At 44.0% G+C, this 26,642-nt stretch overlaps 3 protein-coding genes across 15 annotated transcripts; 2 read left to right on the top strand and 1 right to left on the bottom strand.

Annotated features, from left to right (window-relative positions):
- Positions 1 to 51: 51 nt before the first annotated feature.
- On the bottom strand, positions 52 to 26,642 carry LOC148402996 (OX-2 membrane glycoprotein-like). 6 transcript variants are annotated; one of them, XM_088400686.1, is made up of 9 exons: positions 26,561 to 26,642; positions 25,848 to 25,915; positions 15,072 to 15,172; positions 6,937 to 7,020; positions 2,797 to 2,886; positions 2,444 to 2,695; positions 2,037 to 2,366; positions 1,337 to 1,469; positions 52 to 730 (listed from the first exon to the last, which is right to left on the bottom strand). In XM_088400686.1, exons 5-9 carry the CDS (start codon positions 2,834 to 2,836, stop codon positions 706 to 708), a joined length of 780 nt encoding a protein of 259 aa, XP_088256812.1. In that variant the 5' UTR covers positions 2,837 to 2,886; positions 6,937 to 7,020; positions 15,072 to 15,172; positions 25,848 to 25,915; positions 26,561 to 26,642; the 3' UTR covers positions 52 to 705. The 6 variants fall into 6 exon arrangements, with proteins under 6 accessions (XP_088256812.1, XP_088256821.1, XP_088256802.1 ...); XM_088400695.1 differs by lacking the exon at positions 6,937 to 7,020; XM_088400676.1 differs by lacking the exons at positions 6,937 to 7,020; positions 15,072 to 15,172; positions 25,848 to 25,915; positions 26,561 to 26,642 and adding an exon at positions 5,551 to 5,677.
- gemin8 (gem (nuclear organelle) associated protein 8) lies at positions 2,701 to 5,643 on the top strand. Of its 7 annotated transcripts, none has more exons than XM_088400741.1 (4): positions 2,701 to 2,766; positions 3,750 to 3,801; positions 4,319 to 4,631; positions 4,803 to 5,643. In XM_088400741.1, the coding sequence occupies exons 2-4, from the start codon at positions 3,799 to 3,801 to the stop codon at positions 5,060 to 5,062; spliced, it is 576 nt and encodes a 191-aa protein (XP_088256867.1). In that variant the 5' UTR covers positions 2,701 to 2,766; positions 3,750 to 3,798; the 3' UTR covers positions 5,063 to 5,643. The 7 variants fall into 7 exon arrangements, with proteins under 7 accessions (XP_088256867.1, XP_088256862.1, XP_088256874.1 ...); XM_088400736.1 differs by having other exon boundaries at positions 2,748 to 2,766; positions 3,750 to 3,820; XM_088400748.1 differs by lacking the exon at positions 2,701 to 2,766 and adding an exon at positions 3,048 to 3,516 and having other exon boundaries at positions 3,750 to 3,856.
- On the top strand, positions 6,287 to 25,643 carry LOC148402997 (neuronal membrane glycoprotein M6-b-like). 2 transcript variants are annotated; one of them, XM_088400637.1, is made up of 7 exons: positions 6,287 to 6,388; positions 20,772 to 20,958; positions 21,042 to 21,201; positions 21,896 to 22,064; positions 22,520 to 22,593; positions 22,685 to 22,750; positions 23,135 to 25,643. In XM_088400637.1, exons 1-7 carry the CDS (start codon positions 6,385 to 6,387, stop codon positions 23,285 to 23,287), a joined length of 813 nt encoding a protein of 270 aa, XP_088256763.1. In that variant the 5' UTR covers positions 6,287 to 6,384; the 3' UTR covers positions 23,288 to 25,643. The 2 variants fall into 2 exon arrangements, with proteins under 2 accessions (XP_088256763.1, XP_088256755.1); XM_088400629.1 differs by lacking the exon at positions 6,287 to 6,388 and adding an exon at positions 11,929 to 12,374.

The following is a 26,642-nucleotide window of genomic DNA, read 5'->3' as shown; positions in this document are numbered from 1 at the left end:
CCATTTTCTGTCCTGCAGTCATTCAAATAACTCACGTCTTATTCAAACAAGTCGAGTGCGTGAATGTTTTATTTGAACTCAAACATAAATCTGCATATTTTATGTTTAATAGTGCAGCAGAAGAGGGCATTGCATTGAATTTGCACAATTATATCCGTATGTATTTTCAAATCAGCGTCAACATAAAAATCAAACTTATAATATATATCAATCAAACTTATAATATATATATATATATATATATATCATTTATAACGTTAAATAAGATCCAGTGCGTATAAAAAAAATTCAGAGAAGTTTAAATTTGCAAATGAGCCAAATGTTTTTTCTAAAGATTGGATGTGAAAGTCTGTCGGGTATATACAACTACTTCAAGAGTCTGTCTTCAGTTTGCCAAGAATCTTTCACCTGAAAAGCCCAACTAGGATGCACAAAAACGGCACTTCTGAGAATGACTTGACTGTTCCTCCTACAAAGGTATGAACTTAAGGTATTGCACTAATCATTACGATCAGCTGAGTAAATGACAAACTCAAGTAGCTGTCTTCTTTTTAAAAGGCTAATGAAATCCCACCAAACCCCCAAGACATTGACTTGCTGTAACTGAAAGCTTCTGAAGCTGCATGCTGGGTTGAAATTGGCTGCTAAGATGGTTCATTGTGCTGATGGCCAAGCTGCAAGCTGTCTGGGAGAGACGACGAAAAACTACACAATTGGCCTGAACTTAAACCTGTGAAGAGGAACCAAAACAAGGAACATTATAAAGTTAATCCGGGTGTTCTTGTTTTGAATTGCCCTTAATAGTTCCAGTAAAGTGAAAATGAAAATGTTTTCTAAATGTCATCAAAACACAGAGGGAGGGGATAACAATTCATAGTTAATAGGTTCAGTAAAGTGAAAATGTTTTCTGATTGTGACCAAACCACATAGGGAGGAGGAGATCATGATCACATATTTGAATGATTCAAGATATTGGCAAGAACACAAAAGGAGGCTTAAAAACTGGTTTGGCTCTAAAATGCTGTGGGTATGTCCACTTTAAAGCAGCCACACCAGCGGACCAAGGTGGCAATGAATAGTAATGTTACATTCCGCTCACAGCACACTGTAACTGTGCCACCAGATATGTGCCCATACAGAAAAGTCAGACAAAAGCAACGTTTCAGCTAAGCAATGTCATTTCATAACATTCCCATCGTATTTCTGAGGGTACAGTTACAACTTGGGAGCTTAAGATAAGGGGATGCTTTGAGACTAATTGTCAATTCTTTGTCTATGTGAAGCCCTTTGAGACTGCTTGTGATTTAGGGCTATACAAATCAACTTGACAACTCACCTCTTTGGTTTTCTTCCAATGCGGACTCCTAGGACTATGAGGACCAGCACACCAATCACACCAATCACAGCCACCACAGCCATCACAACGATCCCAGTAGGAATTACTCCTGTTTTGGGTGGTGCTCCACCTGCTTTAAAAAAACAAACAAACAAAAAAACACTTCAAATGATGTTTATACAACATCAAAGTGAAACAGAAAGTTACTTCAACTTTCACTTTTATTTTGACTCATCGCAGATACTGGCATCATAAACAAGTCATGGAAATGAAATTTAAAGCAGGCTTCTAAATTGGGTGGAGATGAACCGAAAGAGATCTGATAGAAGATATGCTCGACACTGTAGACGCCAGCCTTAATGTGTCAACATTGTGACAGCTCTCATCTTTGTGTCATTACTTGAGAAGTAAATGTCAGGTGGAACTTGAGTTTTGGTGGTTAAACCACTCCAGAACCTCGGACTAAAACCGAATGGGAGGTAAACAAAAGCAATCATGTTAATTCAATGAATCCCTTCTAGTCACTAATAAATACTTTCTTGGGTTTGACTGTATGAAACAATTTCAGCCAAACATTTTGTGCTTGTGTATGATTTTAGTTTGAAGGACAAACATTTTTGTAATCGATTTGAGTCGTTTCAAAAAAGTGGACTATTTCATCAAAATTTCAAGGAAAAAGGTTGCTGGAAACTGTGCATACCTGTGTCTTCTTCCTCCAGGCTGGTGGCATCCCAGGAAAAAGGAACCCTCGACATCCTTTTATAACTGCTGCTTTGCACCACGCAATCCGCATGGCCGTCCCAACTCCCCAACATGAGCACGGTGACATTGTCAGTGCTGGTGAACGTGCCGTCCTCGTTGCCTACCGTGGTGGACACCGTCTTGTTTAAAATGGTGGCGTCGTGCGAGAAGTCCCAGCGGATGAAGGGTGGCGGTTTCCCGGTGGCGGAGCAGCTGAACACAACTGTCCTGGTTCCGTTGGTGAGCCCGCTTTCTGCTTGATCGACCATTGCGTTCACCTCAGAGATTCCTGCCAAATTCAGCAGCCGTTGCCAAATGGGTTCGGGTTGGAAGTAGAAGTCTGATCAGACTGACGATTGGTTTTACCTTGCACGGTGAGGCAGGTCTGCTTCCTTTTGGAGGGCTCCGGGAACACGTTGAAGATGCAGATGTAACAACATTCGTCTGCCCACGTGGCGCTCTTCAGGGTGAGGGACGCCGAGCTGAGGGACGTCTCGTTGAGAATCACCTTGCCCCGGTAAGGCTCGTTGATGTGCTGTCCGTGGGCCTCGCTGTAAGATGCCACATTCTCAAAGCGATTGTCCCGCAGACGCCTCTGCCAGGTAACCTGCTGCACACCTGAGGCCAGGTCAATGAGTTGTGAGGGGAGCAGCTTGCAGAGCAAACGGATGGATCTTCTGAGCAAAAGGGTACTGCAGTTTGACGGACGGACTGACTACCTTTCTGGTCGTGCAGCTCGCACTTGTAGAAAGCGTCCATGCCGTATTCCACTGTTGTCTTCCCCAAACCGGTTACCTGCACGCTGGCAGCTGAAACACAAAAGAGTCCATGCTTTAATCATGGCAACAGATCGTGCAGGTCGCGCTCGTATTTTGCAAGTAAGTCACCCCTTAGAAGCAGGAAAGGGAAGAGCAAAACCTGCTGCCGCATCTTGCACGTTGACTTTCTTGAACGATGAAGAGGTGACTTTCTTTCGGTTCATGTTTCTTGTAAATGTCAAGTGAAACGAAACTAAGAGCAACGAAACTAAACGAAACGACTTTTTTTTTTTCAAGCATTGACGACATAAGGTTAAAACAGATTGATTTAACGCCCACTCTTAGAACTCAGCTGTGTTACAAACGGGCAAAGTGTGCTAAAATAACCGAAAATAATAACCAAAAGTCGGTGTTTGTTATGTGACGTTTGCTGTTCATTTTTTGGGGAAAATGTATTTAGCAGAAAAATAGCCTACAAACGTTATTTTTTTCGTAGAAAGAACATATAACGCAGATCAAAGCAGACATTCGAAAAAGCAGCACAACATTGAAGATTAAAAAACAATTCGGTTGCTGTTTATTTACTAACAACCACTATGCGGCGGTAGTGAGTAGTTTTTGCAAAGGCTGCTGGGAAATGTAGAGTTTTTGTTTGTTATAACTCAAAACAGATTGTGAAATGTGAGTTATTCAGCAAAAACTTACCTTTTGCGTTCATCTATTTCGTGATAGCGGGCGAAAGTCGGGTTGTTTTATTTGTAGTTTAAGAGGCGTACCCGTGTTTGTTTGGGAGATGCTAGCGCCTAATGCTAACAAATCCCCCTCAAATCGCCTCTCTTGTTTGCTAGCAGCCATGCTAACCTGCTCTTCGTCTGTCTGCTTGATGCTTATCTCTCTTTAATATTCCTCCTCAGATTGTTCCTACTGTCGCGGGTGTTGGGCGGCGCTGAAGAGCGAGCGCACATGGTGAGAGCGAGCGCACATGGTGAGAGCGAGCGAGGATAGGTAGCTAGCTAGATAGGTAGGGGCGTACTCGAGCCACAACTTCATAAGCGAATGAGAGTTTCGCGTTTGACTGACTGCTCTTTTTTTTCCAATTTGTTGGTGGTTGGCTAACCAATTTGACTGATCCTCTCCAGAGTGGAAAGAAAAATAAATAACCAAACTAACAAACTTTACTTGTGGGTAAAAAAAAAAAAACGACAGTAAAGTATAACATACCCCGGATAAGAGAATGATTTCAGCCTCAAACGTGAACGCTTATTTATATAACTTTATAAAAGTGTTTTATTCTTTGACATATCCTTGGATTTAGAAAACTTGATTGACGTTTTTTTTGAAAGATTAAAGATGATGAATACATATCGTATTTAGTATAGGAGAGCAGCATACAGTATGAATAAGGACTGGGCTTGAAATCAGATGATTCTTGGAATACAAATGAAAGCTACTACTAAAGTCATGTCTGACTTCTCCTCGACAGGAGGACGGAAGCGCTCAAATGTCCTGGTTTTCCAGCCCCGTCTACAACCGATACTGGCAGCACTACCGGCAAGCGATGGCCTGGCACCAGAGGCACAGGCGAGCCTACCAGAAAGCCTTGGAGGCCGCTTCGGGCCCCATGTACCGCCGCCAGCGAGAGCGCTACGCAGACTGGCGTGCGTGCCAAAGTGACAGTGAAGAAGAAGAAGAGAGCAGCTCGGACGATGAGATCGAATGCGACGTCAGTAACATGGAGATCAGCGAGGAGCTTCGGCAATATTTTGCTCAGACCGAGAAACACAAAGAGGAACTAAGTAAGTAGACAATTCATGAAATTGTAAGTTCCTTTTTTTCTTGAACGTCTTTCTTTTCTAATTCTTTCATTTTGGCATGCTAATCGAGAAAAAGTTGTATTGTTTTGCCGCCAAAAATTCAGTGAATAAATAAACAGCGGTTGACCTGATTACTCTTGCTGTCCTGCGCAGGGCAGCAGCAACAACTTGAGGCCGAGCAAGAGGACAGCTACGTCCCAGCCGATCGGGACCTGCGCAGCACCTGCCGGCAAGCCAGCGTGGCCCCGCCCAGCGAGCGGCCGGGTGAAAGGCGCGGGGCCGAGATGAAAAAGCTGTACGGTGAGGAGGCCGCCAAGATTCTGGCCATGGAGACGGCGATGCAGCTCACGTTTGACAGAAACTGTGACCGCAAGCAGCCCAAATACTGGCCCGTCATCCCACTTAAACTTTAGCGCTGGAGACTTTGATATAGTTGGCATATTAAAAGTGGAACACAGAAAATGAGAGATCTTTCAAAAGACTTCATGTAACTGTGGATTTGTTGATGTTGGGACAATACATTTCAAGATCATCAATAGTCTCATTTTGGGAGGAGGGGACGCTTGTTGCAACTTGTCTTGTTTGGATGAAATTGGGTTTTCAGGTTCAGTGGCGCCTTGAATTTTTACTTTGACTTGTGACTGCAAACTTGAGACACACTGTATATTTTAAAGCCACTCGCACTTGACGTTTCCTCTAAACTTTCATTTAAAAACAAGGCTGTGATGTTCCAAAGTGATGATTCAAAACAACCACACAATGTTGCCTTAAGTAAGGCTTGCTAGCTAGCATGATGCTAACATATATCGGAAAATGCAATTGACATGTGCACGGGTAGCATTAATAGTCCTCGTTTTTTAACCCTTTCAACAACATATTTGTTCACAAAAATGATACTCACTGACATATGTTCAGCCTCTATGAAAATGACTAATACACATTACAGTGTAATGTTGTTTCAGTCAGATTGTGTAAGAAAAAAAGATTTTTCTTCTTTGGTGTCCGCGTAAGTATTATACTGCCTCCCAGTGGCCAAAGCAATTACATTCTAATGATTTACTCTAATTTAAAAAGCAGAATACTAGTAGTTTGCTTCTTTAAAAACAATATTTTGGGGCAGAGGCTGGAACGACCCAATGGCATTGCCTTTTAATTTCAATGTGGAAATATTTGAAATAATGTTTTGTGTTTCTTTTTACAAACCAGAGAACAAACCAACTTCAAATCTGTAAATAGTGAGAGATCAAGACAACTTGACTTAAGATCTTGGGGACTTGCAAAGCAGAAAAAGCAGCAAGATGAAAGAATGACAAGGCAGCATTAACAATGATGGCAACAGAATCGGAGAGGCAAGGTATTTCCCATCCATTGCCTTACTTTGAAACAATTGCTTAAAATAAAGAATAAAAGCATCATTACAACTACCGTGACATCATTTGGATTTTTTCCTTTCTTTAAATTTTAATCTGTTAGCTTTTACCTTTATAGAATGACTAAAGGTGATTTTTTTTCCCCCACAATTGTTTGGCCCCCCCTGGTGACCAGGTTTCTTACCATTTGCCGACTCTCACGTCACGTACCCCAGCCAGCCCCCGTTTTCCAAATATAGTCATCTTGTTGATGACATGTTACTCCCAGCCAAAGCCACCCTCCCCATCACACAACATGTGGCCTTCAACTTTAGGATTATTTTCCTGCCATTTCTTCACGACCTCCAGGTGCGCATACAACTAAAATGGGTGAGTGGAAAAAAAAATGTTATTCTTAAAAAAAAAAAAAAAAAGTAAACGCACAAGAAATCAGGTCATGTTTTGTGTCTCACTTTGTGTGTGTGTGTGCTGTATTTCACTTTGTCACTGTGCTGGCTGTTGGGAGGCTTTGCTCGACGTAATGCGCCTTGCTTGACGATTGTGCATCTCTGTTAATCAGTTTAAAGGATTAAAGGGAAAAGAAACCCCACTCAGTCTGCTCGCTTTCACCGTTTCACTAAACCTGCATGTTGTTGTTTTTTTTTTTTCTCTCTTCCTAAACGCAGCTTGGAAAAATGTAATCGCCAAAGTTTGTTCATCATCACTGAGTGCACAGGCGGGCAACTAAGCTCCCTTCTTAAACTCGATTCCAAAATGTGTCACATCCCACTAACGATGACTTGAAGGCAATTGAGAATATGACAGCCACAAGCTCTTTAAGAAGAATGATTTCAATTCATACGTTTGCTGACTTGATTTGATTTGGTGAGCATTTGAATGCATCCATGACCGTGAGAAGACGGCGTGTTTGTACACACCTCATCGTCAGCTCCTTGTTGAGATGTTGATTGGATTTTCATGGAATGATCTGCTTGCTTGGCTGTGGATTAAACAGGCTGTGCCTGTTGGAAGCACACAGTGCAATTTTGATTGTCATGTGAGGACATACATATTTTTTCACGACAACTGAGAGAAGCACAAGGTCTGTCTTTGTCTGACTTTGGCACCATCTGCTTTCAATAATGCAGCCAGCCAGACCCTTTATGGCCTTCAAAAGTCAAGGATGGCCTGGAAGTAGCCAACGGGATTTCTCGCAATGGGCCTTTTCCTCCAGGAGCTCCTTGTCATTTTTTGAAGCTCATCATTTGGCCTGCTTGTTCACCTAAATTCTATTTTCACACGGTCACTGTGCTTTGATATATACACACACACCTTTCTTGCATGGGCCACATTCTATCCTTTGACTCTTTGATCAACCCCCTTCGTGAATTCACCCTCTGCGCTCTTTGCAGCACGTGACGGAATTTCTTCGTGGGGTGACCTGGGTGGTAACACCTCAGTGAGGGGCGACCAGACATGCTTCCGTCATTCTTTATCATCACATTTTAAAATGAATATTTCATTCATTTATATTCATAATGGATAGGCTCCAGCACACCCATGACCCTCGTGAGGATAACGGATGTATGGATATTAATCATATTAAACATCGTATTTAAAATCTTAAAAACACTTACAAAACGGAATCTGGGAAAACACTCCAACAGAAATCTGCAGGGGAAAAAAACAGATGATCTCAATTCCACCCAGGTGTGGGGGTGGCCATGACCACCCCTGGTCACCCTGTAGCTCCGCCCCAGGCGACTACTACCGCATCCTCTTTTGAGGATTGGCTGGAATATAGCCCACCGGGTCAATGCATGGCTTATCCACGTCATGACAATGAGATGCTCGAAAATGTTTGGCATAGAACTATGTGGTTGTGGTCTTAGACTTAGACTTGGGTCTAAGTCTAAGTCTAAGACCACAACCACATAGTTCTGGGTCATTACCGCTCTATTCTGAGCCAAGCTCATGTTTCCGTTTATTTGGTTGAAAAATGCGCAAAGCAATCTTTCCTCTGCCTCACCGCTTTCCAAACATCCATCCCGCATCTTCAAAACTGCTGCCGCGTTGCGTAGGCCGCTCGCTCGTCTTTTTCTTGCCTGGCATGTGAGCAAATTCAGCCCGACGGCTACTCCGGTGTCGGAATGAGTGGTCGTTGAGAGGACTTGTTGCCATGGCGACTCGGCAATGCGCTCAACTCAGAGGCGGGCGTCAAATCACGCGTAGTCACACGCGAGGAGTTGTGGAATCGGACAGCCTACGCAGCGAGCAAACAAATATGAATAGGGATGACGCACCATCGGCATGCTTGCCTTTCTCTTCTCCTGACAAAGGATCGATGAAGACCATCAAGATGTTCCGGCTTATTTAGTACCGCTGGCCGCTTTTAGACCCTCCTTTACGCTAGCGCAGGCTGGATTTCTTAAACAACATCAATAAATGTCATTGGCAGTCAATGAGTTCAATACAGGAGCATCTTTGGGGAAGAGGTACAGTAGGTCGCACATGCACGGAACACGAGGTCACATCACGTAAGCAAGGGTGCAAGCGTACTGCACGTGTGTGTGTGAGTGTGTGTGTGCGCGCGTGTGCGAGAGAGAGAGCGAGGGAGAGAGAGAGACGGTTGTGGGTGGGATGATGGCATAACAACATGTGGAGCAGACTGCACACAAAATCTGGGCCAACGGGATTAATGGCTCGTCAGATAAATTGCGAGATGGTGAGATTGGTCCGATGAGGGGTGCGTGTGTGTGTGTGTGTGTATAAATGTGTATGTGTGTGTGTGTGTGTGGCGAGTGAATTAGTTTAAACTCGCCAAACTAAGTCAGGTATAATCAGTTGTCATTACAAATTGAAATTTCCAGCTGCGAGCATAAATGGCGACACGGCGTGACGGGATGGTTATGAATGAGTTTGCTTCAATTTACACAGTGGTCTGTCTGCCAGTGCTCCATCACAACAGCACCTTTCCAAATAAAAGATGACATCTTTAGATTGTGTGTGTCAGGGATAGATTATCCTATTCAGGGATGAGAGTGAAACATCTCCTTGGCGACTGCAAACTGACTGTGTGTGTGTGTGTGTGTGTGTGTGTGAGTGAGTGGGAGGGAGGGGGGTCGAAACTGGGTCACGACCAACACGGCAGATTAAAAGCCCTGATCGCAATGTACACACTAAAACCACTGAAGGCAAACTCTCACACATACACGCAAGTTGAAAATGATTCATTCCCTGGCCAAATCTTGGGCAAAAGTTCAGTTCTATTGTTTGACGCAGCCTTTAGCAGGAAATTACGGAGCAACAGACATGACATGGGAAAGACAATCCAAATGGCGGCTACATTACTGCGAGAATGTGCACACGAAATAAACAAATTCGGTATAAACATCCAAAAAAGTCACCGCAAAATGCAACTTTGTGGTGGTTATATATTTAGAACGTGCACACAAAATGCTAATTTGTGCCCACAAAATAGATCAACGTACGCGGGCTCCATCTACGAGTACACAAAAGAATGGCTGCCAAAGTACCGTTCAGTTGTATTTCACTTTATTTATATCTAATTTCATTTCATGTTTAAGAACTATTTGCTTTTATACTTTTATGAAGGTACATTTTTTCGATATGCACAGTACATTTAAATGTACTCATTTTTTAAGAGCAGGTGTTTTCAGATTTCTATTTCGAAGCAAAGTGTTGATATTCAAATTGTACATAGGCTAAACATACTCAGTCTTTTCCCCGGTGCAAAAGTCTGAAGCTCCTTTTGCCGTTTTTGAGATACGAGCCGGTAGCTGTGTGAGTTGGTGTCAAATTTGCATGGACAGACAGCTGAATTTCAATATTGCAAATGTTGTCATAGAAAGGCAAAGCACTTGAGCAGGTCAAAGTGAGCCCAACCTTTGCTCTGAGCTCTTAAGCCTCGCAGTCCAACGAGATGCAAGATGGCCTTAATTGTTGTGTCGGGAAGGCAACTGAAAAGGTCACTTTGACGCTTGAGGTGCTTGACACCACGGCTGAGGCACGCAGCTTGCTGCGGGCCTTGTCGAAGGCAGCCTTCCTTTTGCAGGCTGGCTTTCTTTCACGAGACGAATCCGCTTGCGCAGGCAGAGCTTGCCGACGCGCCCGTTTCCCCGCCATCGTCAGCGTGCGTCCCCTCGGGCCCGCCAAGGCAGAAGAAAGTGTGCTGCTGATAAGATTTCTTTCACTCAGCTTCTCTTTATCTCCCTTTTTCTAAAATGCGCTCTCTGGCTCCCGGCGCTGCGACTGACACGACGGACGGCATCGCTAGCAGGGTCCAACCACTGCAGCTCACTAGCAGTGTGGAGTGTCTCCATGGCAACAGCGGCGCATGTCTTTCTTCCTGAGATCAGACGGCTTCTCTGTGAATGATGAGACGGCAGACTGTTGCGCCACTTTTATGGACGATCAAATCTGAAAACATCTGCCCTGGTTTTCTTGCGCGTCCTTCCCGTGAACTCAAAGAGAGAGCAAGCGAGCGAGCGAGCGAGCTGCTGGTTGCTTTGAAACATTCGCATTTCTGTGGCTCGTTAACGTGGGAAGCCGAGAAGCAGACGTTCGCTTTAAACGGAGAGTTGCGCAGATGTCCGAGCGTTTGCTCGCAGGGCTTTTGGAATCCAGTGATCACATCACATTTATTACCGTGTGACGCAACATGCTAGGTAGCACTGGTGGGAGAAGGCAGAAAAGGTCCCCAACTTCTTCTTCCCTTTTATGCTACTTTCCGTTAGCCTAACTAGAGCGTTTAGCATGACTGAGTTAGCATGAGACGTAACGTGGTTTGATTATTTGGGTGTCTAAAGGGGAAGTCAAGTCAAAAGTTTTCTTGACAATTCTTTCTTCTCGTATATGGCCCCATTAGTCGAAATACGACATTCGTATTAGTGAGAACGTGTGCGCCGGGTGACGGTAACCAACAGCAGGGAGAACTGTATGCGATCTTCTGGACACGTTCTTAATCTGGGTCTGGGGATTATGGGAGGAAAAATATCAGATGAAATTCATCCCTCCAGATCAGGGCATAGCAATGCCTGCATCTCACCTTGCTCTATATTGACAGTATTGGACGATGTATTAATCACTGGAGATGACTTACGCCGGCAGATAGAATTACGGTTGCACGTTGAGGGAATAGAATCCGTCCGTTCAGGCTCGCCGAGAGAACGCAACTGCAATGAGGCCTGATAGAAGCACGTAAATATTTGAGCGTTTGCTTGGACGACTTTCAGTGAGAATAGATAAACACATTTCTTTGTTTATGCTTGCGGGCGGATCCGCTTTCAAGGTGGCTCACATGTCAAAGAGTCATTGTGAGCGATGACCCTCTTTGACTCGGCCACATATGGCACGGCACGGCACGGCACGCAAGTGGGTGTTGCATTCAGCCCTGTGGCTAAATGCACCCGCTAAATGTCATGTGTGGTGTCTGATACTTGTCAATGTTTTGAGGTGTAAGGATAATTACTGGGGGGGGGGCTCCCTGGACTTGTTTGCCTCAAACGGGGCCACGTGGGGGACTGTGCTAAAAAACGTAAGAGGATTCGGGACAGATGGTGTCCCATTGTTTTGGGATATCTGTATTATTATTGGAAAATGGGGCGAATTATGGACCACCCTCCACATCAGCATCCTTTCAGGTAAACAAAGTTGGCCCTCTTGAGTCAAGCGTTTACCGCAGGATGATCTGATTGGTCAATTGTGACATCAGTTCATCACAGTTCAACTAAAGCTCTTTCTATGCCCTAATTTATACTCCGCTGAAAGCACAAGATTTGCTCGTCTCACTTCCCTCCCTGATTTTTCGTCTCAACTCACCAGATGGAGAGGGGGCAGGCGGTGATGCTCTGTGCGTGTGTGTGTGTGTGTGTGTGTGTTGTGTGAGTGACTGAGTGAGTGTGTTTATGTGTGTTCACGCATGGCTACACATGAGTTTGCATATTTACAGCTCTTGCACATTTGGCTATCACGCTGTGCATAAACAACCCCCCTCAAATTAAAGGATTGCGTTGAATGAAAGGTACGGAAAGGTGAGGAAATCTTTTAGAGACCACAATCCAACCTGACAAGAGCGTTTGCACGTGAAAGAGCGAGAGATTGTGCGCAAGCGTTAAGAAGCGCTGGGGGGAGGGGAGGGGTGAGAGAGAGAGACGGAGAGACAGCTAGAGAGAGAGAGAGAGCGAGAGACGCGCGAGCATCAAGTCCCCACTCCACAATCCAGCAAGCATCCTTATACTGTAAGCTCCCCAGTGCCACTATAGGAGACCCTAAAGCTCCATAATCATGGATGGAACAAAGCCGGCCATGGACTCCAACGCGGAGGAGACTCAAGACGAAGGACAGGAAAGCAAAGGTAGGCTGGCTTCATTTGCGCCCTTTTTTTTTGCGCCAACCTGAGTCACGTTTAACCCGCATGTAATGGCTTCCCGCTGCAAACAATAGCGAGCGGCGCTACTATTCCCCCCACCCCCCCACCCCCTCCCCGGGGAAAAGCAAAACAAGGGCTATCTTTCTCACCTAGCCCGTGGTGCAGATTTGATGTTATTGCGCGCCGTTAATGGAAGATATAGCGCTGCGCCCATGCGCGTGCACGACTGTCTTGACAAGAGACACCTCCTCCTCATCTTTCGTCCTTGTCCACCGGCATCGATCGGGGGCTCAGCGTTGTGAGGCAAGCATTGTTTTCGGGTTTTTGCTTCCGTGTGTGTCTAGGGCAATGTGCCTTCAAAGAGGCTGTAGAAGAAGCCGCGCACTTGACGCAGAGGCGCGCGCGCTCCGAGGGCATCTCGCACATACGAGCATCATCACTCTTCAGGCTCCGCGTAAAAGCTTCCTTAAAAGGCGCGAAGCTGAATCCCACGTCAAGTGTCTGCGTGCGTGCGTGCCTGCGTGCGTGCGTGCATGAACGTGTCACGGTCCTGTTTTATTTTCCGTCATACGCTCAGGTGCAGACTGAATCAATCACTGTCCAGTGCAAGACCTTGCATTTTTAATCCGAAAAAAAACCCCAAATCAACATAAACGAGATTGTGAAGCGATTGACTGATTTTACAAAGTGTAATGACTTTGAATACGGTGTTACGATAGACGTGCGGCCTTAAGGGGCGTGGCCTGGTTCGTCTATACATGCGAGCAAGTGGGCGTTAGTCGAGGCCTACAACTCCTTGTTCCCATTGTGTATTTCTCTTCCCGAATTGTTTTTAACTTCACTTGAGCATGGCATTTGTAAAGCTGTACTTAATTTCTGCCATCTAGTGGGAAAAACATGGAAATGGTCTGCCTATCACTACACGTGACTGACATAGACGTGAGGAATCACTGTTGGTTTACGCTTTTCTTCAGCCATTCAAGTTTTGACAGCCAGGATGTCCAAATTATGAGCACCATTTTTTATATTTGAATATTTTTGCACACCTGAGACACGCAAGCATGGTCTCTTCCCAGCGACGCTGATGTCAATTGGAGCTGAAGGGGGTGTCCCTCCATTCTGCTGGTTTAAAAAGCGATGACATCACTCCCTCCCGAGGCGCGCCGCACGCACGGCTCTAGCCCATCGTGCAACATCAGCTGGGCGAGCCCGCTTGAAGACTCAAAGGGAGATGGTTGAGCACCAGGGCGGCCATGTTGATAATGAGCAGTTAACCCAGTGAGTCCTTTTGCGGCCAGTGAAGGCGAGTGAGTGAACGTCAAGTGGCTCCAGGTGAAACGTTGCACAACTGAATCCGCCCACTCCGCAGTGCCAAAATAGATTGTCGGGTGGCCTGTTTGTGTAATCATTGGTGTGCGCGCCTTTTGACATCTGGAATGTGACCATGAGCTTATAACATCCAATAAGACGCTGCTGAAGATTTACAGTAGGGGCCAAGAGAAGAGAGTGCCCGAGTAAGAAGCTTGAGTTGCCGGGAGCCAGCTGATTTGGCTCCAAATGGGAGTACGGGTGGGTTGCATGGTATGATGCTCAGGTATGTTTTTTTTAGGCTGATAATAATTCCAATATTTGCTGGAATAAAATTTGCTAACCCACCTATGATCAAATATTGTTTTTCTCCTTTAACGCTTGCAACATTAAGGATATGAATATTTGTATAGTATTGATTTAACTTTACGAAACAGAGAAAACTCAGGGAAAAAAAAATCATCTGACTTTCAGCCGGTTCTTAAACGGGACAAAAAAGTCAAATACAATACAAAATCAACACACTAGCAAGGAGAAGATGTTCTCAGTGAGAGAGCTGGAGTATGAGCTCCTGATGTCAGTGCTATTTTTTTTTTAAATGGGGAAAAAAAATTCTTTATAATAATATGACTGAGTAGCCCAACGAGTTGAAACACAGTGTTCTGATTGATGTTTTTCGTTTGTGGAATATGAATGAAACAGGCAAAATCCACCTGTTTTTAACCATCTTAAGGCGCGGCCATTTTGCCATATGCGTCACTGTTAGCAAGGTCTCAGGTCACAACCAATCACGGGTCACCAGTTTTCTGAAGCTGAGCCGTGATTGGTTGTTGAGAGCTGTTAACTGTGATGTCATTTACAGTTGACAGCAAGTGGCAAAATGGCTGCCCCCTGAGTTGGGTAAAAATGGGTCAATTCGGTTATGCGCAAATGCAATATTAATCAGAAGGCTGTGTTTAGCCAAGAATTTATGAAATTACTCTGACCACCAGGAAGAGGATAACATTCACTTTGTGACTGCCAGAATAGAGGAGAAGGGCTGTGAAGGAAAAGGTCAAAGTTGGTTTGATGACCATCTGTCAGGTGCTGACATTTGCTTTGCGTTTCTGTGATTCATCCCTTCACACTTGATTGTGATAGTTGAACTTTGTCATCGTTACTTTCTCAAAACAGGCTTTTTGTCAACCTTTAAGCGTGACGACGTGACAAATTCAATAGAGAGTCGACCACGCTCAAGATTTCGACTGCTACATTCAGTTTAAAAAATGGTGGGACTTTTTTTAACACAAGTTTGTATCTGTTATTTGTTTGCTTGATACGGTAATCACAAAACATTTTTATCCATCTTAAGGGGCAAAGAGGTGATAAATGTACCTGAATCCTCTCAGGGGTCGGAGGTCCCTTTCCTCCAGGCACCACGCCAAGATTTTTTTCCTTTCCTTGGGCTTCGGGGTGTTGACCGATATGTGGGAGTGCTGTGAAAATAACACAGTTCCATTACATTATTGTCATAATCTTTCTTTCTTTTTTAGAGGTTCTCTTTTTTTACAGCTCAAGCATACTTGATATAAACGAACTTTAAATTGAATGTGGTCAAAGGATAATTGACAAAATAGTTCAATCTCATAAAAGTGACCACAGAAACATTTTAAGAAGTAAAATGAAATGCCAGAGCGATTTAAGTGGGGTTCCATAAATTTTGGACGGGGCTATTGCATCCACTTCCTGCCGGTGTAGCGCCGTGGCTACTTTGTTCTGCTACTGGAAAAAGTGTTCTTGTTATTTTATTTTATTCTTTTATCACTATATTGTTTTATTTTACTCTACGTAAGGTGACAGTGTCAGATAGGCGCCGTAAAATGAAATATATTAGTTGTTATTATTCAATGAAATGGGGAAACGCATTTTTTTAAGAAAATCCGGCAAATTTCTCTGGAAAGGCCTCGTTCTCCCGGATACGTAGACGCTAGCGACCTTCACCTACTGTATCCTCCCTCCCCTGAGCCCGGAGCTACGTGCGTGAGGTCATGGAAGCACGTGGAAAGCCGTCACACAAGGAAAGGCTCGGTCGGCTCAGGCTCGGTCGGCTCAGGCTCGGTCGGCTCAGGCTCGGTCGGCTCAGGCTCAGGCTCGGTCGGCTCAGGCTCAGGCTCGGTCGGCTCAGGCTCAGGCTCATGCTCAGGCTCAGGCGTACCTCATTTGAAGTCATTTGCCCAAAGCGTGCTGTCAGCCTCCATCTGGAGCTGTGCGCGTGCGTCTGCGTATGAGCGTTGTGCTTTCATTTGTTTACGTGCCAATGACCAGGGGTGGTTAAAAGGCTCTATTTTTACATGGCTTCATTCAGCGTGTGGCACCGCATTGTGCTCTCATTCGCCTCATTTCGTATCTGCTCAGCTTTGCGGCCAGATTTGAATCCGCCTCCACGTACACGTAATGGACAGCAGTAATGTTGGGCCCTGCTTGGTGCCAGTGTGCAGTGCGATATGAATAGCAGTGTGACAGGTTGGCACAGCGGGCCTTGTTCTCGACTGACGTCAGCCTTATCTGGCCTTCCTCCATCACCCGCCCGTTCTGAATCGCCTCCTCAGCGACGTCCGACGGCGTCTACTGTTGGTCATTAATTAGCCAGCTTCGTGGAATTTCAGATATTTCACACATAGTTATTCCGCAAATCTGTGAGGATTGCAGAAAGCGAATTGCCCTCACATGGCTGCCGCCGACTTCTTCAGCATCTCAGAGAGAGCGCCGAGTTGGTTGCGTAATTTCCGAGCCACTCGCTTGGTTGGCGCAGCGAGCGCAACTTGTGGCCAGAGGGGCCATTTTGAATTTTGGTGGAGGAAACTAAAGCTAATATCGTCCACTCCGCTTGAGCCTACCCGACGGCATGATTTTCAAAGCGGAGACCGAAAGACACGAATATCACGTGTTTCCACGCAGTGCTGCACACTATAAGCGAGAATAAAACGCTCCTTGAATATATGTACTTCTTCTTCAAATATGCATGATTGAGTGAATGGACAAAAAGAAAGAGAACGAGAGAGCAAATAAGAGAGAGCTATGTATGTACTACTGAACAGCGTTGGGCCATGGCAACTAATTGGTAGCCCCAAGGGAAAGAGGTGCTCTTCTTACACAGAGCACGTCAAACCAGTTGGACACCAAGTTAAGATATTGCACATGACGACAAATTTGCTATTAGGCAAAACATCCTCCCGCCCATTTTCGACATCTTCTCTTATGAATGTCAACTGAACAATTGATCAAAATAGAGGCTTCAAGCTTTTCACGGTTCATTTGAAGTTAGCTGTCAAACTCAACATAATAGGAAAATGACAAGTTGTGAATTCATAACAGAGATAGCTTAGCCTTTATTCCACTAGCTTAATGTTAATGCTAAGACACAATGGCAAGCACATGCATACATAGAACCTTTTCGGAAGCTGGTATTTGAACACAACTAAGGCAGCTACACATTTAGAAATTCATTCGAAGCGTACACGGTCATATGTTCTTTATCACATGCGAGGAGCTGAGACATTTTTACTGACGAGAGAAGGCCAAACGGTATCATTCCAAACGGTAGGCCGTGTTTAGATCCTCGATGTATCTGTGATTTTCACATTTAGTTCAGCAATCTTACAATCCTGACGCATTGTAACAATTGTGGTCGATATACCCGTGATAGAAAATTTCAAATTCCTGTTCTCTCAAGAATAACCCTGAGCCATCGATGGTACGAAGAACGCCTGGACGATATACGACGCAGTGACCTGACACCGGCGTAGTAACATATTGTCTGAGCCAGCAAGTCACTGTAAATGCAGCGTGAGCCGGCGCTCATATTTCACACGCCGTGGGCAGATAGCGTGGTGTCAGGAGGCAGCGAGGTGGAACGCAGGAGCAACGGGCTGACCTCAGAGTGTCACCTCAATTCACTTCTAATGAATAGTCCATTGATTTCCATTAGGCCCGGCCACGCCGGCCTGTCTCGTTCCTATTAGCGAGCTTTTAAAAGCACTTTCATGCCTGGACCAGATAGCGCCAGTGTGTTTCAAAGAACCGATGGAGTTTTTGCTGTAAAGCCTTTGGGAGCTGCGAGACAAAGCATCTCAGCATAAGTTCAACGTTGTTTTCAAGTGCTTGTTGAAAGTAGTCAAAAGTAGAGATTAGGCCACCTCCAAAAAGGAAATATCCCAACGCGCCGTTTTCTTTTCTTAATACTCTGACTTGCTGGAATGCCAGCGCGCAACACTCCAGACCAACGTACCCACCCGTCCCATTGGTGAGAGAGTTGTTTTAGTTGGAGCCATTCAACCTTTTTCACACCACCTTCTCATCCGCCCACTTCTTCATTAACATTAATGGGATTGAGATCTATTATGCAACAAATTTCTTCCCCCGTTATGCAATGCAGAATCTTCATCACGAGCAGCGTACTTTGGAGTGGAGCGTCTTAACGCTCAGATTTAATCTAGCAGCGAATGACGGGCTTTATCGCATATGTTGGCCATCGCCCCAGTATCCTAAGCACCATGACATTAGAAAAAACCTTCCTGCTGAAGTCATAAAGTTAAGCAGGCGCTAACCCATCACAGCGACAAGGCTTGAAATATTTGGCTTCCTTGGCAGAGCACTCGATTCTGGTGTTAGTTGTGCTCGTCTTAGGTTAGCGTAGCAATTAGCAAGGCTTCTCCATCTTTTCTCATTATCTCTTTATGACAAGTGTCAGCAATGGAGCTTATTCGCCAGCAAGGAGTTGATGATTATTGATTTCGATGCGACTCCGCAACGTGCGTAGGTCTAAAAGTAGGCTGGCGAAGGTGGTTTGCTAGCTAACCGCCACGTCGTAACTAGCATAGAAATTCCCTCGACCCCCAACTATCGGCAGTCGATTACGTGAGCCATTTTTTGTCATTTTTTCGGTGGTTCTTCTATTTTCATTGAGTGACCGTCTTAGCAGTTGATTCTCAATTTTGCCATTCATTACATTTTGCTACTCTATCTGTCGCTGGCGTAAACGGATGGACAAAATGTAGTTGTCATAAATACGTACATCATTCTGAGACCGTTTCATCTATTTTTCATTATTTCCCCATGAATAATACATCCGTACAGTAAATCTTGTGCATATCCAAATCAGGATTTGTTTGCCCAATAGGCTCGATGAAGTGAAGTCAGGGCAAAAATCAATTTGCTCTTTTAAAGCCATCAATAGCGTCCCACGGGAGAGTAAAACGGCTTGCTCTGCCGGCTCGATAGAAAACTCTCAAAGGAGAGTTTTCAGTTGAAAATCCAATCAAGCCCTTTCTGTGGTTTTGCAGCATGTCCGTTTATTTGAGGTGTGCCGCAAACTCATCTCTGCTTAAGATGATGGCAATGTGTGCACGAGGAATTTTAATTGTGCGGATGACCTGTCATTAGCCGTTTGTGAGGCAACGGGATGGGGTCGGTGATGAAAGCCGACAGGTGCTTTTAGCTTCGGTTCGTGTTGAGTGTGAAAGTGAATCTCGTGCTCTCACTGGATTATCTGTCATGGATCATCAAGCGAGTGTTTCTCTTTGAGGTGTCAGACTTCCTGAGCAGAGAACATCTCATTTCTGACATGGTGCAGGTGCATATTGTCTCGTATAGTGTCAAAGAGCGCCTATGTTCGTATGCGCTCATTTGAAGGGTCCGACCGATATGGCTCACATTCTTTATTTATTTATCGAGGCCAATTCCAATATTTGGCAGAATAAAACTCCCATACTCGATGAATCGTCGATGAATTTGAAAAAATACATAGCGAATAAAATTTACCAAGATTATGGTCTCTTAACCTTTACTTTCTAAGAAAAAATTGTATTACAGTCAAAACATTTGACTGTTTTTCAAAACTTAACTTTTACAAGCTATACAATTTGAGAAAAGGTGATTTTTTTTGGGGGGGGGGGGTTAATGGTCTTATGCCGTAAAGAGTAAAATATTTTTTGCGGATTATAAAACATATGGACCAATTAATCTCATTTGTTTTTCCTTGGATGCCGAAATTCAGCAAACTCTCAAACGTGCAAAAAACGACTGATGCTTTGGGGTTGGCAAATGGAGCAGGTCGCCATAGAAACAGCACAAAAGACATTTTTCTTTCATCCTATCTTTCCTGCCTGACACAACTTCCAGCTTTGTTGGCGAATCTATTTTTAACAAGTTATGTAAGAGTACCCCCCTCCCCTTCTTTGTTGCTCTTGATTCTTTTGACTGTTGATGTTCACACACGGAGGAAGCTGCGTGATGATTGTGGAGCATTTCACAAGGAGAACACTCAATGCTGCCCTAGAAAAACAGCTCCTCTGCTTTACAATTATTTATTTATCACTGGGGAATGACTTATTCATACCATCTGGTCATAAGGGGGGGAAAAAAGACGGAGATGTTTCTTCCATGACAAAAGGGGTGGGGGGGTGGCTGAGCGTGCTTGTACAATGAGCTGCCGCTAGCATTAAATCTGAAGAAAAAGATCCATCCGTTTCAGCGGTCTGCAGTGATATCGGTCGTGGAGGATAAGCAATATACTCGTATGTTACATTGTCTGGCTATCTGTGTTGTTGCGCCATTTGTGTTCAACTGTCACTAAAGACATTTGCCGCAAAGTTGCTATTTGTCATTGTGTCTTAGCAGACTTGGAATGTTTACACCATGCTTATTTCTACATTGTACTAGACTATTACTAGTGTTAAAATACATTTTTATTTTGTTTCGACTGTTCCTATGTACATTGCCCCTACCCCATGTTTTCCTTCAGAATTGTTATTGTAGAATATTTGTCTAAGCGCAGGAAGACAAGCAAAGTAAACCAAAAAAATCAAAACCATTGCTCAATGCTCACAGTGTTTGCTTTTTACGTTGACAATGAAAAACATCTGGAATCTCAACAAAACGATGTGGTTGTTTGAAATACTTGTATGCGTAATTTGATCAATCAATGTGCAATTTGACAGTGAACAAGTTACAAGCAATAACAACTCCAAACGGGCCAAACGATTGTGACGATTCCAACCACATCCGATTTCAACCCTGCACTGCTGCCTCCTACAGGATGCTTTGAGTGCTGCATCAAATGTCTGGGTGGGGTCCCCTACGCCTCCCTGGTGGCCACCATCCTCTGCTTCTCCGGCGTGGCCCTTTTCTGCGGCTGCGGCCACGTAGCCCTGACCGGCACCCTGACTATGCTGGAGAACCACTTCTCCAGGATCAGCAGCGACCACGCCACCCTTACCACGGTGTAAGTAGCGGCCCTTCCTCAGCGCTTTAAAGAAATCCACCTTTGCTCGACTTGAAGCCTTCCTTATGTTTCCACGTGGCCAGCATTCAGATCTTTCAGTACATCATCTACGGCATCGCCTCGTTCTTCTTTGTCTACGCCATCGTCCTGCTGGCTGAGGGCTTCTACACCACCAGCGCCATCAAGAAGGAGCTGCAGAGTGACTTCAAGACCACCGTGTGCGGACGTTGCATCACCGCCTTTGTACGTCTCACACACACACACACACACGCTCAAAGTGTGGCTAGATATACTACACTTGTGCACACTCGAGCCCTCGGGGGATCCAATGGGCACTGTTTGTTCTTTCGAGCTTGATGACTCTGATTGCTGCAGATGTCCAATTTGTTAGTCCACTGAGCGGTAAACAATTGCGAGTGTTTTCAAAGGCAGCCAGCCAATGTTGCGATCACGTCGAAGTTTACCGGGGTTCGTTCAAGGTGGCAAATGTTGGCCAAATGTCCGGCAACGCTTTGAGTGATTTTTCTCTTCGCTCTACTCGCTTCGGTGCTTTGTTTGTGTTGAATAATCAAGCTACTGATCCAGTGATTTATCTAACCCTGGGTCCATGAGTGTGTATGTGCTCAAAGTATGGTGTTGCTGCTTTAGGCTCCGTTTTAGGTGCTTTTTCAAAATCTTACAAACCACTTTTGGCCATGGATTATATATGCAAAATGTCACTAGTCATAGCAGCTGGATCACCTGTAATGCCAATTGGATTACTATTTTCAGAGTCCTTCGTCGCCTCGCAGAGCCAGCTAGCTTGACCACAATAGCGCTAGCATTTTCTGCTCTCTTGAGAGCAAGCCAAGTTGGACTAGCAAATGGCATGTGTAGCAATTTGCACATTTTGAAAAAGGTCATTAACTATGAAAACCAATCTCTCTGGTCTTTACAGTTCATGTTCCTGACCTACATCCTCGCCCTAGCCTTCCTCACTATCTTTGGCTTCACAGCCATTCCGGTGTTCCTCTTTTTCAACATGTGGAACACCTGCGCCGCCATGAGGTCCCCGGACTCCAACATCACCTCGCCCGACTCCATCTGTGTGGATGTCAGGCAGTATGGTAGGTGGCACCAACGCCATTTGGTAAACTTAACACCACCAACACATTTTGTAATTACACTACAAATGTCAAGCCTGAAATAACAGAAATGAATACATGAAGATAATTCCATTCGGATGGATGGATGGATGGATGGAAACAGTTTCAGCTTCCTTTCAATAGGTATGAAAACGACATTGTGATTATGGAAATCCTGACTGGATTTAGTTGCAAATCCACTCCGGCTTTAAGGCCCAGTGTACTGTATGTGACCTGCACAGCTGGCTGGCCTCCCAAGCAGGACAAGGATCACATTGGCATCCTAGGCAGCCATGCTCTTCAATGGCTGCATCATTAGATTCCCACTTGATTTCAATCGGCCTAATATATGTACTATATACTATGTTTTTTTTTTGATGAGCAAATAAAAGGAAACACAAGCCACGTGTGCCTGACTCAAGGCTTTGATCCCACAGGTATCATTCCCTGGAACGCAACACCGGGAAAAGCTTGTGGTGCCACCCTGGGAGACATCTGTAACACCAGTGAGGTGAGACGTTGTCAAGCGGGACATTTGCTCTCATTTGGATCTCTCTTGTTTTTTTTATCTCCACTAACCTGAAATGTGCTCTGGATTGTAGTTCTACCTGTCCTACCACCTCTACATTGTGGCATTTGCCGGTGCTGGAGCGACTGTTATAGCACTGGTGAGCCTCTCTTGGTCTCTTAATATGCACGTTGCCATGGCGCAATCATCTGTTTCCATAGCAACCCTCTCACTCCGAGCGTAAAGCCACGGGATCAAATACTCCCCAGCTGGCCACCTCTGAGTCTGTGTGCGCAAAGGGTCACTGTTTCTGTTTTGAGCTCCGATGAGGGCACGTTCGGTTCCTCGTCATTCAAAGCGATGCTTCCTACGCAACATTGTTTGGAATAAGAGCTATAATTGGCCAGTGTTGACCCAGTCGTTTCAGTTGATCACAAAGAAGTCTGCGAACCATAACTGGGGCTCAGCTCATATTGCATTTCATTCAATTGGGTTCAAATCCGAAACACACCAACCACGCCAAAATGTTCTTGTCTTTCCACAGATTCACTACTTGATGATCTTGTCAGCCAATTGGGCTTATCTGAAGAGCGTCGTCTCCACGCACGACTACCAAGACATCAAGACTAAGGACGACCAAGACCTGGAGGCAGAGGCGCGCTCCAAGGAGGGCCAGAACTCGTCCTCCTACTCATAAGGATGAGCCACTCCCTCTTCATGGAGCACCGCCCATTTCCTCCGCTCGCACTTTCAACTGCCACACTTAGTACCCATCTGGCTCCTTCATAAAAAATGTTTTAAAATTTTTTAAAACAAAACCAAAAAAACACCCTAATTATAGTCAAGAGTCCCGCCATCTCCTGAGTCTCTCTGCTCTTCCCTTCCGCCATCTTGGATAGAGTGGGCGTGTTTTCCCACCAGAAGGGAACGGGATTGAGGGTCAGGAGGAAGGGCCCCCCGCCCCCCCCCCCCCCCCAAAAAAATCGGCTTCTGAATGGGAGAGCTGGTCCATCAGGCTGGAGCTCATATACAGTCGGTGGGTTTACCAAGAGTCACCCCGCTGTCGGGCCGCGCCTCGTCCGAGTGGGCCGGATGGCGTCCTTGCCCACCCCTGAGCCAGCACAGCCTCTCCATGCACAGCCCCCCCCCCCCCCCCCCGTTGACTAAATAAACATTGTTGACTGTGGGCACCCGCCACGCGGAAGTCAGACAGCAACAACATCCTCTCTTTTTTTGATGTTTTATATGCATATATATACATATATATATGAATATATTGTGTGAATGTGTGCGAATGTTGTCGTTTTTTAATACCTTCGGAAAACGCCAGGTACTCTTAAGATCATTCTTATGTTTTTGGTGTTTTCTTTCTTTTTTTTCTCACTTTACTTCTATATATCACTGACTATTGTTGATGCTCAAAATATTGTTACTGTAAAAACAGAAAAAGAAATACAGACTATCCCTTGGCAAGTCAAGTCATTTTAAGGCATATGTGATTTGGCATATTGGAAAACACTTACCTCAGTTTCAGTTTAATGACCAAGAGATTTTAATACTCTATCATTCAGAACAAAGTGAAAGGTTGTAATTGCCTAATAGTTATTTTTGCGGCACCTCGGGTTTCAAAATGTTTGCGATTCCTGTCTTAAAACGGTCTTCAGCAGCTTTTCCCAACCAGGCACACGTTTTAAATTAGAAAAATTATATTTTTTCAAGCAAAAAATTTCCCTTTCAAAAATGAAAATTAAAGTTAATCATAGATGTTCTGTCATTTAGTGGGGGGGGTGAACAATTAAATGCTCTGCTTGTAACTATAAAATACTGGCATAGATGGATAAACGATGCTAATGTGTGTTAAATAAAATCAAAAATTTAATAGTGTCCTGTGGCATACTGGTTGGGAATAACTGATCTAAAACCCTTGCTTAAAAAAAACCCACATAGTTTACTTCTTTTTTGAGAAAAAGTCCCAGTTGTAAATACTCGAATCATCCCAAAAGACTTAAATTGACTCAACAAGAACGCAATCAGTTTTTTGTCCATGTTATTTATTTATTTCCAAACATGTATTTTCCTTTTGTGTGTTTAGCACTCCAATGCTAGATCAGCGTTTGATATTAAAACTGTAATATTACACCTTCCATAATTTTGTTGTGTGAGGGACACAGTGCAGTCATGACACAATGGATTGAGCTTCTTGTGATAGAAACATTGAAAACGTGAACGAATTCATTTAATCGCTTTTGAGTTTTAGGCAACTGAGTTCTTCTCGTTATTCTGTATTGATTATATATCTCATTTTTATTTTATTTGTAATGTTTTTGATGACCAGCCAAAAGAGTGACTCGTCAGTGCCACTGAGTGTTTTTTTTTTTTTAAGCCTCTCAGATGAGCCACAGACTGTTTCTGGATGTTTACACACTGAACAAAACAAGTCAGGAATTTTCATACATTCATTTTATAATCTGATATTGTTTCGTAATCATAAACTATATTGTATAATTGATCACTACTTAGTCGACCCTAAAAAAAAAAAGGAAAAATACTACTTGATGAAATGAAGCATGTCAGTATTGTCCAAGTGTGCAGCTGTCTATTCTGTATTTTAAAAAAAAAGAAAAAAAAAGAAAAAGGACTTTATTGCCACGTGTGCTATGTTTGATAAATAATATCTCCTCTGCCGCCAGGTGGATGTAAAGTCAAATTTAAATTTCCTATCAGACAATTCATGTCAGGGTGTTGTAGTTTCCTTATTATTTGCATGGAGGAGACCTGACTGTGTCTTTGCAGTTTTTTTCAGGTGATGTGTAGTAAATTGTATGACAACTTTGGTAGGCGGTGTTTTCACCCACTTCCTCTACCCCCCCGCCCATTTTCTAAAAAAACAAAACAAAACCAAAAAAAAAATATCCATTGTACTTTGATGGCAATGTAGTCTATGTAGGTGTTTCCTTATGCTTTTTATTTTAAGTTGGGAATAGTTTTATGACTGCTATACAGTGATGATTTTTGTAACCTTCTCTAGTAAAACCGGTATTTTTATTATCGTGTCACTGTTGTCTCCTGCCTCTTTCTTGACTTTCCTTTAACATTCTTTCAAATGAATGTGTCAGGCAAATTTGAAATGTAATCACACCCTTGCATCAAATCAGTAATGGGGTTTTACACACATCAAAACAAAACGGGACATGAAATCACATGACTTCTTTCCCTATGCATCCATACGGTTTTTTTTTATCAATTTGACAGCTTACCTGACAAATGAATAGATGTGATGGTCATGGGTACCCTCAAATAAAGCCTGGACTGGGTGGCCTGTCAACTGAAGAGCACATATGGACAAGCATTTACATGACAGATACGAGTAGAACTTAATTGAATTGTCATTCAAAACACACCCTTCAATTAATACTTAAATGTGTTTAAAGGGAAGCTCAATTTTTGTGGTAAACGTTTATAATAGTTACACGTCACAAAGGCAAGTTTATAATTTATATTATGTACTGTACTTTGAAGGCAGTGTATTTTCCATTAGCATTAGGCTTGTGTCGTAGTAGCATTAAGCTAGTGCGGTATTAGCATTAAGCTAGTGAGGTCTTCTTTGCTTGTTTCACAAACACAAGATCTATGTTGACTATAAACAAACTGTCATGACAGAGCTTACATTTTTTTGATAATTGTTTACAGTTGCTTTTTGTGAAGTGACTCGCATTCAGCATTGTAAATGGACCATTTGGTCTTCAGTGAAGCGATCATGCATGTTGTTTGTATTTGGAGGGTAAACATGAAAACCCGTAGTAGGGAGGCCAAACAAACACTTCAAAGTTCATGAGCAAAAATCACTCGAAGAAAAGGCTCATGGTGAGTTGAAAATCAGACAATTGTGGAATGAAACACATGGTGATTGTGGAGTAGAGAAACAGTTAGAGATTCCAAATGCAGCCGGTGAGTAACATTTCGAACTCACCTTCCTTGGAAATGAAACAACCCATGCCGTTTCCCTCATCGACTTGAGCTATTCCACGTGCGTGACGTCACATGCCAGTTAT

The sequence above is a fragment of the Syngnathus floridae genome, chromosome 2 (assembly GCF_059516105.1).
Source record: "Syngnathus floridae isolate MCC-2025c chromosome 2, RoL_Sflo_1.0, whole genome shotgun sequence".
Classification (NCBI taxonomy): Eukaryota; Metazoa; Chordata; class Actinopteri; order Syngnathiformes; family Syngnathidae; genus Syngnathus; species Syngnathus floridae.
The sequence above is the reverse complement of the archived record's forward strand: the minus strand, read 5'-3'. Positions and strand labels throughout refer to the sequence as shown.